General features: G+C 48.6%; 1 protein-coding gene across 1 annotated transcript in view; it reads left to right on the top strand.

The window, feature by feature from the left end:
• PROM1 (prominin 1) overlaps positions 1-13,066 on the top strand; it is a 96,627-nt gene extending 83,561 nt beyond the window's left edge. The window contains exons 13-22 of the mRNA XM_023533931.1: positions 1,563-1,709; positions 2,341-2,412; positions 3,483-3,575; positions 5,367-5,420; positions 7,074-7,154; positions 7,267-7,335; positions 8,402-8,494; positions 11,610-11,725; positions 12,194-12,217; positions 12,650-13,066. Of these exons, the coding sequence (XP_023389699.1) occupies positions 1,563-1,709; positions 2,341-2,412; positions 3,483-3,575; positions 5,367-5,420; positions 7,074-7,154; positions 7,267-7,335; positions 8,402-8,494; positions 11,610-11,725; positions 12,194-12,217; positions 12,650-12,815 (915 nt within the window). The 3' untranslated portion in view covers positions 12,816-13,066. The remainder of the gene's footprint in view (positions 1-1,562; positions 1,710-2,340; positions 2,413-3,482; positions 3,576-5,366; positions 5,421-7,073; positions 7,155-7,266; positions 7,336-8,401; positions 8,495-11,609; positions 11,726-12,193; positions 12,218-12,649) is intronic.
• The last annotated feature ends 1,187 nt before the right edge of the window (positions 13,067-14,253 follow it).

Below are 14,253 nucleotides of genomic sequence, written 5' to 3'. Positions count from 1 at the left end.
ATTTCTTTATAAAATCCAGTGTGTGTGTGGTTTGAAACTGAGGTGAAATTCACACAAAATTAACCCTTTTAAAGTGACATTTTCTACATCCACGAGGTGGTGCAACCCTCACCTCCGTCTAATTCGAAAACACGTTCATCGCCACCACCCCCAACCAGTTGTCTTTCCTAAGTCGGGAGCTTCTTTGGTACGTCATGCAAGATGCCCAAAAGGGGTCTCTGAGGACACTCTCTCACTGAGAGTCAGCGTTCCTAGAGGAACAGACCCTACTTGTTTCCCAGGGACGCTGGCCCCCAAGCCCGGCCCCCTTTTTCTGCCAGGTCCCTGAAGAGGGGAAGAGGCAACGAGAACTGTGGCCCACGCCATCACGATCCTTACGAATGGTGGCGGTGGCCCCAGGACTCCGGGGTGGGCGCTTCTGAGCTCCGCTGGTCCTCGGCGAGAGATGGAGGTAGAGGGAACGGAGTGACCTCCCCTGCCCCTTTGCCCAAGCCCACACCCAAGTCTTGAGTCTTAAGACTCTGAGGAGAGGCTCCTGCAGAGCCTGAAGCCTGGAAGAGGGAGCGAGAGAGTTTCAGCTGCCCAGGTCTCGGGTGCCAGTAGCCCAGGCTGTCCCCACAGCCTCCTTCCTGGAGGCCAGCTGGCCTTCCTTCTCAGCCACGTCGGAAAGAATCGAAGGAGGCTGCTTTCTTCTGGGCTTTCACGGTGGAAGCAGATGACAAGGGAGACCGAGGGAGGAAGTCGTTCCCCAAACCCAACAACCTTCCCACGAAGGTGTCGCGAAAGTCTCCCGGAGGTACCGTGACTTCGCGGTGGCCTGATGATTTTCATATACGAAGAGGTTTATCTGGAAGTGGCTTACGAATTTCGTGTCGATAGTCTCACTTAAATGGTCCTTGCACGTGGCATAAAGAGAATGTAATTTGGTGACCAGGCCCCAAATCGATGCCCTCTACACATTCGTCCGTCACGCCACGTGTCATTTTCTCTGTCCACCCTGGAGAGTAGGGCTGCCGAGCGCCGCGCAAGCTCTGCAGGACTGGCTCTCAGTCCAGCCCCAGCCAGCGACCCGGAATCTTGTGTCTCCCGACCTCCTTTCCTGGGATGCAGACGACCGGGTCCCTTTCTGCCTCTCTGTTTCTCAAGACTCACGCAAAAGCCATTTCCTCTCTGTTGCCCTCCCCCAGTTTCCTGCCTTGGAGGGTTCTCCCTGACCCCCCACCCCGTGTCCTGATGCCGTTCCTGTGCCTTCATCATGGCACTGCCTCTTCTCTTCCTTTTGAGATCTTTGGGGGCAGAGGCGCAATGTTATTTTGCTTTGCACCCCACCTCCTCACATAGCGCTTGGCGCAGGGCGTGAAGGAGGAGGCAGGGAGATGGGGGAAGAGTTATGGGGGGGAGGTGGAGGGGAGAAAGAAGGGCACCAGGAAGAAACGCCAGTCAGGTGCACGCGCTTTTTTTTTTTTGGTCCTGTGTCATTTCATTGCTCTTTAAAAACATTAAGTGTGTGACATTACGGGAGAAGACTGGACATACGCATAACTCTTCTTTTAATCCTGCAGTACACCGAGAACATAAACAGTTATTTTGACAATCTCAACATAAAGATTGATAACATTGTTCTGCTGGACGACGCGGGAAGAAGAAGTCTCATGGATTTCGTTTCTTCAGGCGTAGATAGAATAAATTATGACACTTACTTGGCTGAGGTAGGACTTCTGTGTTTCCGCTTGAACTTTTGGGGACAATTAGAGCATGGATATGTGTTTCTCTTTCTGTTTTTTTTTTTTTTTTTTTTTTTATTGAGATGAAATTCACATAACGTAAAAGTAACCATTTTAAAGGGAGCAGTTCACTAGCATTTAGTACATTGACGGTGTTGGGAAACCACCACCTCTGCCTCGTCCCGAAGCATCTCGTCCCCCCAGAACAAAGCCCCGTCCCCGGGAAGCAGTCGCCCCTCATTTCCCCGCTTCGACCACCAGAGTGTGTTCCGTTTCTATGAATTTGCCCATTCTGGATATTTCATCCGAGAGGAATGATCCAGTACATGACATTTTGTGTTTAACGGCGTTAACTGGTCCCTTTCACTGCAGCGTACAGTTTTTGAGATCCGTAAACATTATAGCACGTATCCATCGGTACTTCCTTTATTGTTATGGTTGAATAATATGGTTTTACGTGTATAAATCAGAACGCAGATGTTGTCACCCATCTCCGAGTTTCTCCCACTTTGCTTTGTGGACCCGCGTTCACTCTGTTGCCTGTTAGGTGTTATTAAGGTTTACAAATCCCATATCCGTGACACGTTGTTTTTTTTTTTCCCCATCTCTTTTCTAGACAACTAAAGCACCCACAAAAGTGAATCTTTTATTATTTGCAGATGTCCTACAAGAGAAAGCCAACCAATTGGTGAGTTCGAACACTGGTTAAACGTGGGAGTTGTTGCAGATGGCAAATGTCAATCCGATTCTTAGGGAGGCTGCTGAAGAGATTCCTTATGCCACGAGGAGCCTCTCCTTTAAAACCGCCTCTCTTGTGCCTGTTTAAAGTTCGCGCCACAGCCCCGTGCCACGTGGCCCACTCACTGGTCTGCGACGGTTTCCGGGTTGGCTTCAGGATGCACGCAGCCCTCCCCGCCCTGCCCAAGGGGCTCACGCTCCGGTCCACCCCTTCTCCCTGTGGGATGGAGAGTGGTGCCCGCGGGCAGGAGAGGGGAACCCCACGCGGCGCTCTGCGTCACCAGTGAGAAGTGGGGAAGGAAAGGCAGAGGCACCATCCCAGCCCCGGAAACTTCCCCTTCACCAGCTGCTCTGCCGGATGGTGACTAAATGGCCGCAGCTGGTCCCTTCTGAGAAGCAGCAGAGCACGGTGAGGAAGACCCTGGGCTCCAGAGGAAGAACAGGATTTAAATCCTGACTTAGCCCCTTCCTCCCTGTGGGACTCGGGCCAGACGTGTCACCCCTCTGGGCCCTCGTTTCCTCATATGTAAGGTGTGGGCAGAGGGCTTGCTATGCATTCAGGTACCAAACACTACTGAAGTGTGCATTAAATAAAAATTGTGCAGTTAAGCCTTGGTTTCCTCGATGTAAAGTGGGGGTACTGCTATGGTAAGGTGGCTTTACAGTGGCTAGAGTCTGGTCAGGCGAGGAGGAGGAGGGAGCAGCCTCAGGAAGGGAGAGAGAGAGAGAGAAAACTAGTTCAAGTGGGCATATTAGCCCACTTGACTCCAACTTCAGCAGCCTCAGGAAGGAGCTCAGGAAGGGCCAGCGAGTCCCCGTGGGCTCCTGCGGACAGTTCGTGGTTCTGTGACTTGGGGTCTTGGCGCAGCCCCTCCCCGCGGCTCCCAAGCCCACCGCCGACCCTGTACCAGGCGGGCTGCGTGCTCACGTCGTGACTGCCCTGCCCAGAGATCCGGGGCTCAGAGAGGGTGCTCCCGGGCCCGGAAGAGTGGTGCTGACTTTATTCGATTCCCTTTGCAGCCCCCAGGAAACTTGAGATCGTCCCTGATAAGAAACGAACAGATGATTAGAAGGATTTACCATGACCAAGTCATACCTCTGGAACTATCAATGGTAACTATCAACCACCTCTGGCATTTCCCCCGTGAGCTGCACACGGTCCATTACACCTGGCGGGCTTTCATTAAGCCTAAGGCTGCAGGTGCATCTCGCGTAGCTCACATCCCATGGGCCTCAGGTTCAGATATTGAGCTCTTTTTAAAATAAACGATAATAGCTGGCTGGGCTTTAAAGAAGACAAAGTTTTCAGCTTCACCCCTCCTTTTCTGCTTGTTTCCCTGCTCTTTGTTCACCCGAGTGTGAACACGTAGATGAACTCTGGGGTGGCCTCCCGGGTTCATAGCCCCCCACGCCACGCGCCTGGCTGCGGCGCTGAGGTTTCCGTTCCGGACTCGCTCCGACTCATGCTTAAATTCTTTTCCTCCAAACCCTGACAAGAAATACGTGCAGGCCAGGGGAAGCCCTTTCAGCTCGGCCTCCGCGTCGCTCTGTTCACTGTCCTCGAAGGGCGTGTCCTCTCGCCTCTCTTCCCTCCCGTATTGTCTGACTTTGCTTCTCCTGTTCTCCTGCCCGCTTTCCGGCTTCCTCCCTGAATGCCTGAAAGGCAGTTTGTAGCGAAGAGAGAACAGGGGCTCTAGACTCAGGCAGGCCTGGTCTCCAACCCTGCTTCCACCGCTCCAAAGTCAGCGTCCTCATCAAGAAGTGGCGGGACCGGTTCCTGCCTTGCTGCTGCCTGGCGCCTGGAGATGCAGGATCTCGCATGCCAGAGGGACTCCGTAGACAGGGGGAGTTGTCATTATGCTTATAGGGGTCACGTTTGCAGCTGTCAAGGGGAAGACTGAGAAACAGGGTTACAGGTCAGCTTGCTCAGGTTCGGAGAAGCATATTTGCCCACTTGACTCCAACTTCAGAACCTTCCAGAACTAGTTTTCTCTCGCTCTCTCTCTCTCTCTCTCTCTCTCTGTCTCTGTCTGTCTGTCTCTCTCTCTCTCGTTCTCTCTCTCTCTCTCTGTCTCTCTGTTTCTATCTCTCTTGTTTTCTTCCGACTTTCTACTTTATTATTGACAAAGTCCTATCGAATTTTCTTAATCTGTACGCAATGCTCACCACAATTCTCTGCTACACTTATTTATGCCCAGCACAAATTTGTTAACATTCTAAGCTGTTTTCTGCATGTTCCTTAAATGCCTTCCTTCAAGTAGACACAGGACCCTTCGGCCTTTTCAGAGCTGGGCAGCCTGTCTACAAATAGGCAAGTTGTGACCTGCCATCTAAACCAGGGGTTAACGCACTATGGCCCTGAAAACTGCGGCCTCTGGGCCAAATCTGGCCTTCTTGTCTGTTTTTTATGCATAAAGTTCATTAGAACACGGCCACGCCCATTTATTCACGGGTGAGCTGTGGCTGCCTTTGGCTTCAAGATCAAAGTTTAGTGGTTGTAACAGGGTAGGGCCCACGGAGCCTGAAATCTTTACTACCTAACTTTTAACTGGTCCACTTGGTCAATCCCTGATCTAAACCATGCAAATTAAGCCACTCTCGTTGGGCAGGCTTTATTTTAAATAACGTGCAAGGTTCGCCATTTTGAGCGAACCTTGCACGTGACGCGCCACCCTTCAGAGCTCTAGAATACGCGTCCCGAGTTCTTCCGGGGTTCTTACACCCGGGGTCTGTGAGGTGCACACTGTTACTGTGTCTGTTGTTTTTTCTGGAATGACATCATTGCAGAGTAAAGTCGGATTTGATGGCTGACTTGGTGGGGGAGACTGGTAGAGGGACACAAGGCCTGTGATCTTGCTGCTTTATATAATAAGTTGGAAAATATTATCTATGTTTGCTCACCAGAAAGGTATATACCGAAGCATCCAGGAGCTTCAATACAAAAGCAGTGGATTGGGGGTAAGGATTTATTTCCTCTTTCTGTCCTTTTTCCTTTTTCTCTGTGTTGTAAAAGCACACGCAGGCTTTCAGAGACGCTGGTGTTGCAGGCACTTTAGGTAAAACGAAACAAGCGTCAGTTATCCACCCACTTGCATGCCAGGCTGGGTTTTCCTACCATTATCTTTCTACGAGGGCTTCTATCAATGCAGACCTCATCTCGGCTCGCTGCTAGGCACAGAGGGGAAAGCTGCATTTTGATGTGTGGGACGCAGGCCTAGAGGTGCACCAGTCACTTTTGCTGAGAGAACACTGCCTAACAGCCTCCAGATCTCAGCGCCCGCCGACCACAAACTCCCACTCTCACGACTGGGCCCGCGGCGGGCTTCTCGCCATGTCTCTCCTCCTCGAGACCCTGCCCGAAGGAGCGGTTCTCTTCCGGGCATCCCAGGTCCTCAAAGTGGAGGACAGGAATCCAGAGGATGCACGGACACACAGGTGGCCTTTGAAGCCACCGCTTAGAACCAGCACACTACCACTTCATTTATGTCCCGTCGGCCAAAGCAGGTCACAGGGCCAAGACCCACGCCTTCGGGTGGGGAAGTGTGTGTGCCCCTGGGCAGGTTCCCACGATCACAGAGCAGCCAGCACAGCCGACGGCAGGGGGCGCCCTCAGGCCGCGGCCCGGGCCACAGGAACTGAGCGCTGAGGCTGCGTTGCGTTCAGCTCGCGCCCACGGTGCCAACAGGCGACTCAGGGAGGACTTCCTCAGGCCTGCAGTAGGCCGCCCATGGGAGGGTTTGGCTGTCAGCCCTGCAGCGGGAAACCCCGTGTTCCTCCCTGCGCTTCCCTCAGAGCCCGCGGGCTCACCTGTGTGCTCTCCCCGCCCCCGTTTACCGTGAGCTCCTCACGTGGTGGCTGGCACTCTCCCTGGCCGGCGCTGAGACATCCTGACGCAGTTCCTCTGAAGACCGTTAGGCTTCCTCCGCTCCAGGGCTGTCCCCGTGCCTTGAGTCACGGTTGCCATTTCACAAGTGTGCGTCCCATGCCAGGGGAACCTGGTGATAGATGGGTAACTGCGTGCAGGTCCCGTGCCACCCCGGCACAACTCGGCGCTCGGGCAACAGCGTGCAACTATGCACTGACCTTTACGGGGAGGGCGAGTGGGGGCAGAAATCAGCCCTTGACCCACTGGCCGGGCTGTGTGCCCTGAGGTCTGTGGGCGCCTTTTCCAACTTGCACCAGGCTGCCTTGTGGGTTGACAGTGGCCTTGTCCATATTTGTGTGATAGTGCAAAGAGCGTGGACTTTGGAGTGAATAAAGGAGTAGGTGCAAACCCCAGGTCTTTCCGCGTCCCAGCTTGGGGACCGTGGGCAGGGCCAGGTCCCTCATCTGAGAAGGGGCCTGACAATACCTCCCCTTCGGCCTTGTGACTGTTCAGTGCTGTGATTCAGGCACAGGAGCCAGCCCAGTGTCTGGCACAAAGTAAGTGCTTGCTAGTACTGGTCTCCTCCTCCCTGCTCTCAGAGGCGAGGGCCGATTCTGTCCTCCTGAACCATCAAGCTGGGGCGGTCGGTACAGGGCTGAGGCAACTGCATGCATGTCGCTAGGCAGACTTGCCAGCGAAGGCCTTTTATCACTTGATACCTTGCGGGTTGTTGCTGTGTCTTCCAGGCGAGTGTGAGCGATATCATTTCCTCTTTGGATTCAGCTCAGAAATTCATCGTCAAGAATATTTCCTCTATTATCATTAAGGTAAGTTTAAAAAAAAAAAAATCAGTATACCAGTAAGTGGGTATGTGACGATTCAATAGAGTAAGGTGTAGTCGTTGTAATGATTTTACTACTCTGATTTTTCTTTTCCCAGGCAAGTAAGAAGTATGGGAATACGATAATTGGATATTTTAAACTTTATCTGCAGTGGGTCAAGGTCTCAGTAAGTAGTTTATCTTCTATGAACAGAAGGGAGCCTTATGTTAGTGTAGACATATGTGGGAATAAAATCGGGAGGAAATAAGATTAAATCCCTGTTCACTTGGTGGGAGATAAGTAAAAGGACCTTGAATGTGGGAACCATGACCAGAGGTGTCAGGAGACTCAGCACAAGTGTCGTCCACACCGGGCGGCTCATCAGGCCTGCCCGTCAGCGGGGAGAACACGCCCCTCGTGGGCTCCCCCAGCTACCTGTGCTCGCCTTTGTCACAGGGATCCTTGCCACACCTGACTGTGTCTCCCTGAGTGAACCATGAGCTTCTTAAAGAGTCCATCTGAAACTGTGGTTTGCACCCTCCCTGGGCTGCACTCAGCCTACTACACTGTCGGTGTGTTAGTATGTAGGTGTGGCTTCACGCACAGAGATTTCACAGTCCAGAGGCTGAAAGTCCGAGATCGAGGTGTCGGCAGAATTGGTTTCTTCTGAGGCCTCTCTCCTTGGCTTGCAGATGGCTGCCTTCTCTGAGAAGGGACCTGACAATACCTCCCTTTTGGCCTTGTGACTGTGTCTTCACATGGTCTTCCCTCTGTGCGTGTCTGTGTCCTGACTTCCTCTCCTTTTACAAGGACACCGGTCATACTGCATTAGAGTCCGCCCTGGTCACCTCATTTGATCTGAATTGCCTCTTCCAAGATTCTCTCTTCAAATACCGTTACATTCTGAAGACTTTGACATAGGAACTTTTGGGGGGCACAATTAAGTCCGTAATGTTTGGGTCTCCATGAATGTATCAGAAAAGTTGAGGAGCAAAGATTCCAGTGGTTTTAAGGTGGCGCCTTGTCCCCAGCACCTGGCTTTTGTGGAATTGTCTTGGAAAATGCCTTTTGTTGTTGGGCCCCGTCCCACCTCCCCTTTTTGGGTTATTCCATACAAATCAGCTGTCAGGTCCATATCTCGGAGGACAGGGAGACCCTTCTCGTGAAAACAGGCCAAAGGTAAACCCCATGGTGAATTCTTGTGGATTTTTTGGCCGTTGCTCAGAGTTCCCCTGTGTCTCTTTCCCCCTTAGATCACTGAGCAAATCGCGGCCTGCAAACCTGTGGCCACCGCTTTAGATTCTGCTGTGGACGTCTTTCTGTGCAACTACATTGTCGAACCCATGGTAAGAATTTCATCTTTCAAAATAAGGAGACACAATAAACTCATCATCTTTGGGGTTCCTCCCCCCGACCCCCCCCCACCCAGGTTGTACTACACACTATAATATAATATAGTTTTCTGCTTGGGCCTGTTACATTCAGACCTAAAATCTAAGTTGTAAATGAATGTGTTCTGATACAACAGACTGGAAAAGTCAAAGACCTTGCTGCGTCTTCATTCCTTCTTAGAATTATATTAACAGAAGTCAGGAGACCCTCATGAAAACTATTTGTCTAGAATAATGGGAAAGGGACAGTCACCGGTGTGCAGGTTGCCAGTATTCAAAAGGATTCTTAGTGCGACTCTATATAGAAGCCAAAGCTACGACACACTTGATATTTGATTTGCTGTCCCCTTGAATTGTTACTATTGGGATGATACGTTCCAATTAATCAAGTTTATTCTTCAGCTCGATTCCATCTGCCATATGCACTGCCAGTCTTCTCACCGCCTCCTCTTAAAGCACCTCATGGGCTTCCGTGGCTATCAAAATAAACATCGGGGACCTTAACAGAATGCACTAGGCCCTGCGTGATTAGGTCCCTGCCCGCTGAGGCCACATTTTGCACTATTTGATCACCTGTCTCACTGTGCTGGAGACATACTTGTTTTCTTTCACTGCTTTAAATATATCTCGATGTCCTCCACCTCAGGGCCTTTGCATGTGCCATTTCCTGTCCTTGGACTAGAGACTGGACACAGGCTTTTTATCCTCCTCTTATGCTTCCCTTCCGCACCCACACCCCACCCAGCCAACTCCTCCTGCAATACAGTGGTTGAGAACACAGACTCTGAATTCCAATTCTGCTTCTACATTTTTCTGAACCCTGTGACTTTAAAAATTGTTGAACTTTTCAGAGCTTCCTCACCTACATGGGGTTGTTTGGATGGTTCAGTGACAGGTCACCTCTTAAGAGCCCTCAACACCGTTCCTGGTACGTTAACACCCCCAGGGAACTATCGGCTGCTGTGCAGCGGCCAGGTCTTAGCGCAAAGGTGCCTTTCTTCCCAGGAAGCCTTTCCTGATCTTCCCAACTAGACCAGGTTCCCTTTTCTACATTCCCGTGGGACACTTTACTTCTTCCTCAAAGATGTTATTGCTGTTTTAATTGTGCATTTGTGTGGCTCTTTGGTTAGGACCTGTCCCTCGCAATGCACAAAGTAGCCTCTAAACTCTGTGAGCGCAGGGCCCGTGTGTTCCCTGTTGTGTCCCCGTCATCTGGCATACTGCCTGGCACCGGCTGTTGAATGCGTAAAGGATGATCAGATAGCTGTTTGTCACAGTGCGTTCGTATTGTTCCCTCTGTCCGTCTCCCTGTCTCATGCCCACATGTCCATCTGTCTGTAGCCTGGACTTTTAAACCTGCACTTTCCCAGCCATGCAGACCCCAATCCTCAGCTTCCTGGCTACTTTTCTCTTTCAACTTCTTACCCTTTTTGCCTTGCTGCTTGGAGCCCCTGATGATGGCTTTGGTTGAAGCCCTCATGAGCCAGGAAGGTAGGGGTTCCAGGTTAGCCTGGTTGATTCAGAATCGATCTCCTTGCATGCAGTGGTTACTGCTCCACCCCAGACCAATCAAATGGCCCAACCACCAGATGCCTCTCCACAAATTATAGAGGAACCAATGGAAGGGGAAGTCTGGAGGCTATTCAGGAAGTTTGGGGGCTGGAGCTTAAAAGCAGGTGGTATAAATAATAAGGACCAGCTCTGGGCTTCTGGCTTCACTAGCAAGACAGACACCAGGCTAACATATTTCTTTTATGTCTTGATTGTTCTCAAAAGGATCGAGGCAGCTTCCAGTACACACATACAGTTGTCACAAAGCTCTAAAGCCTCTCGAAACAAGGTTGAAAGCATAGAAATCCACCAGTAAAAGAATGTAAGGGGAGAAGAGAACAAATTAACTGGAGATTTTAGGCCAACAGGTGCCACTGCCATTCAGCCCTAAATATGGCCAGGAGCAAAGCAGAAATGCGTGGCTGAGCAGAGAGGGTCTGGGTCCGTTGCCTTTTGCTTCAGGGTGGTCTGGGGAGAGCTGGTCTGGTGTTAATATAGCATTATCCTAAGGCAGAGGACACAGACTCGACCCTCTACAGGGACCTGGCAGGTTGCAGGTTTAAAATCACTATGTCGTACACCTGAAACTGATATAATACTGTATGCCAACTGAAATGGAAAAATAAAATATATATGTGTTATTTTAAAAAATCATGAAAAAGAAGCAGGCCAAGTGTAAGACACAGGATGATGCTGGTTGCTCACAGCCACATCTGTGCTGATCGGTGAATACGGTTGGATAATGTTGGACATCACCCCTGCCAAAGTCAGCGGTGTGGCCGGGGCAAACTGAGGACAAATAACCCTCTTGAGGGAAGAAGCAACAGTCACCCACAACTGACGCTGCCTTGTGGGACAAGGACTCAGTGTTCCATCAAACTTCTGACTTGTGAAGACTGGCAACTATTTAAAAAATATTTTAACAGTGCTTTTTAGACAAAACAAGATTAAATTTAGCCTAAGATCTCCCTTAAAGATTGGATAAATTAAACGTGGAACATGTGTTGAGAGCCTGCTATCACTAAGCATTGCTCCGTCGTCTTCACACAATCACAGCGGGGTGAGGATGCGGCTGTGTCACGCTCAGATGCGGAACACAGCCACAAAGGTTTATTAGTCACCCTATCATCACAACGACTCGTAAAAGGGATTTGAGCTCAGGCCTGCCAGCCATTCATGCTCTCATCAGCAGCAGCAAAAAGAGACCATTTATGGGGATGGCCGACAAGTGTCTCAGAGTGTCCTAGAAGCAAACCTGGGCTACTTCTGTTCCTATTTATAAAATAAATAGAATAACAGGATTTAGTCAGGTTTTTTAAAAAAGGGTTAACGAATTATAATAATATGTACCACTTCACACGGTGGCTGGTTTGTATTAAGTTCACGAATGGTTTCAATGAACAAAATTAGAAGTCCTTTAAAAAAAACTGCAAAATAAAATTATTTTTCCCAGGCAACTGTTGTTTTCCATTTCCCATCTTCGAACATTTAATTCTCCTGATTTTCCTTTTTCCCCTAGAATCTGTTTTGGTTCGGCATAGGAAAAGCGACCATATTTTTACTTCCAGCAATCATTTTTGCTGTAAAGCTGGCCAAGTACTATCGTCGAATGGATTCAGAAGATGTGTACGATGAGTAAGTAGGTGTCTTTCCACAGAGGCCCGGGGTTCATCTTCTAAGTGGGCTGCCCACAGAGCGCTTGCTAAAGACCTCTGATGAGATAAAACTTGATTTTTCTTTTTAAAGTTGTGGGTCCTCCCTGTTCACGGGTTTTCTTTGTCTCCATTTCCTGAGGCTTGTTTTAAACTCTTTGTTTTTCTCTGGCTTAATCTCCTCGGCTTCCTTAATCAGACTTCTTATTTCTCGTTTGCAGTTCTTCTGTCTCGGGGACGTGGCGCTTGACTTTATGACTGTTTTTGCTAGTTTGTGTGTGGACTCTGTAGTCTGCCCGTCACTCTTGTCTGGTGGACTGGTAGGCTTCACTTTTACTTCACACATCTCCTTCTCGACCTGTGTTTCTCCTGATTTGCTGTCGGCGCGTGTAGGAGAGCTGTGATCATAATTTAAAAAGTAATTGTATTTTCTTTTTTTTGTATTTTATAGTGTTGAAACTGTCCCCATGAAAAAGTAAGCCTTTTCTTTTTTAAACCGTATTCATAAGCTCAGATAGGGGGGAGGCTCTTTATTATTATATGATGGACTTTTTAAATTAAATTAAGAACATCTTAAAATGAGGTAACAACAGTAGGCGTGCCCAGATTAAAATAAATGCTGATGTCTGTTGAAATAAGGACTGGTAAATAAGGACTGGGCGTTGAAGAAGTATTTGTCGAATTAATGAAAATTTTGTGTGTTAAATTTATGAATGTACAAAAGGGTTGTTTTGATATTTGATCTTTAAAGGGAGCAACATGTAAATATGCCCTTTTGCCTTTTTTTGTGTATTTGACAAGGCGTCAGATATTTTTCATGACTCTTACATTGTCTTTGTCATCCACGATATCAATACTTTGTCTTAGTAATAACATGGTGTTTGTGATGTATTTGTTTTTGTCACAGTATGCAAAAGGGTAATGTTGATTTTAATAGCCATCAAACCACTCAGACTGTTCCAACAGAGTTTTTAAACCCACCCGACTACCCGAGCTCTTCCTCTTCAGCGTCTCTAAATATTGAAAAAGAGACCAGCCCTCCAGGAGATGACAGACTTGGCGACACCGTCTAGGACACTCACCGAGGGGTCCGAGAGGGAAAAGTGTACCCACCTATCTTCCATCTGTAGAAGTCTGGCTTGATCATCTGAGCCTTCTATGAAAGTTGAAACGTGTAACACGTTCACTAATTTTCAGCTTTGCCTTTGGAAGCAGAAATGAATTTTGTCACATTTCATTGCATGGGAACTTAGACTTGTAGTTAGAGAAAGTTCAGCAAGTAGCAGATATGTATATAAGCAATAAAAGAATGATTTCAGAAATACGACTCCAATATCTCATTGAAAAATATGTCTGTACTGTAGTTATCATTTAAGTCATTGTATTGTTTTCTTAGGGTTCATATAACAAAGCACACAAACTGAATGGCTTAATGCAACAGAAATGTGTTCTGTCACAGTTACAGAGACTAGATGTCCAAAATTAACATGTTATAAGAGTTGGCTTAGAGATTTACCACTCCGATCTCTGCCTCTGTCTTCACGTGGGATTTGGCATTTTCCTTCGTGTGTCTGTGCTCAAATTTATAAGGAGTCATTGGAGCAGGCTCATCCTCATCAAAAATGAGCCGACCTTAATTTCATCACATCTGCAAACGATCTATTTCCAAACATTCACAGGTGCTAGGTGGACCTGAATATTGGGGCGGGGGCGGAGGGGACATAATTTAACCCCAAAGAGTCACCCAACAGCAATAACAGCCAAAAAGATAGCAGAGAGGACATGAAAGGGAGAGCAAACCCCTCTCCACGCGGAAATTAAACTGCGTCACCGAAATCAGAAACGATAGAAAGTAAAACATTTTATTGGACATATGCAAAGTAGTGTCTCCCTCCCTTCTTAATTTTATGTGTCTTTATCTAAAAACACTTTAAGAATCCACTGATCGGGGACATAAATTGTCTCTCCATCGAACCCAGTGATGCCCAGCCTGATACAAGGTGGATTCACCTAGGGGAACTTTTTAAAAGTACTGATGCCTGGCTCACGCCACACGAGATTCTGATGTAGTTGCTTAGGGATGTGGCCTAAGCATGTGGATTTTTAAATCGTCCCAGGTGATTCTAATGTATAGCCAAGGTTGAGAATTACTGCCCTAGATTAATTAAATCAGAATTTCTGGGTGATATCTCAGGTAATTCTCATGGGCAGCCTAGGTTGAGAACAACTAATACAGCTTCTTTATGTTTTTTATTCAATTAATATATGTTTACTTATCATCTACTATGTCCCCATCACTATGTAAGACACTAGATGGGGGAGGGGTGAGCTAAGAGCCGAGATCCGACCTCCTAGGAGCTCTGCGTCAACGGTGAAAACCACAACCTCACATTTGACGAGTGTCTGAGAGGCACAGAAGCTGTGGGGTGGGGGGAGCAGGGAACAGGGGCAATTTGCTGCCATGGAGTTTCTAAAAAATATATACATCAAGCCTCCACTATGACACACTTA

The sequence above is a fragment of the Pteropus vampyrus genome, unplaced genomic scaffold (assembly GCF_000151845.1).
Source record: "Pteropus vampyrus isolate Shadow unplaced genomic scaffold, Pvam_2.0 Scaffold5, whole genome shotgun sequence".
Taxonomy (NCBI): domain Eukaryota; kingdom Metazoa; phylum Chordata; class Mammalia; order Chiroptera; family Pteropodidae; genus Pteropus; species Pteropus vampyrus.
Note: the sequence above shows the minus strand (reverse complement) of the source record. Positions and strands in the feature narration are given on the sequence as shown.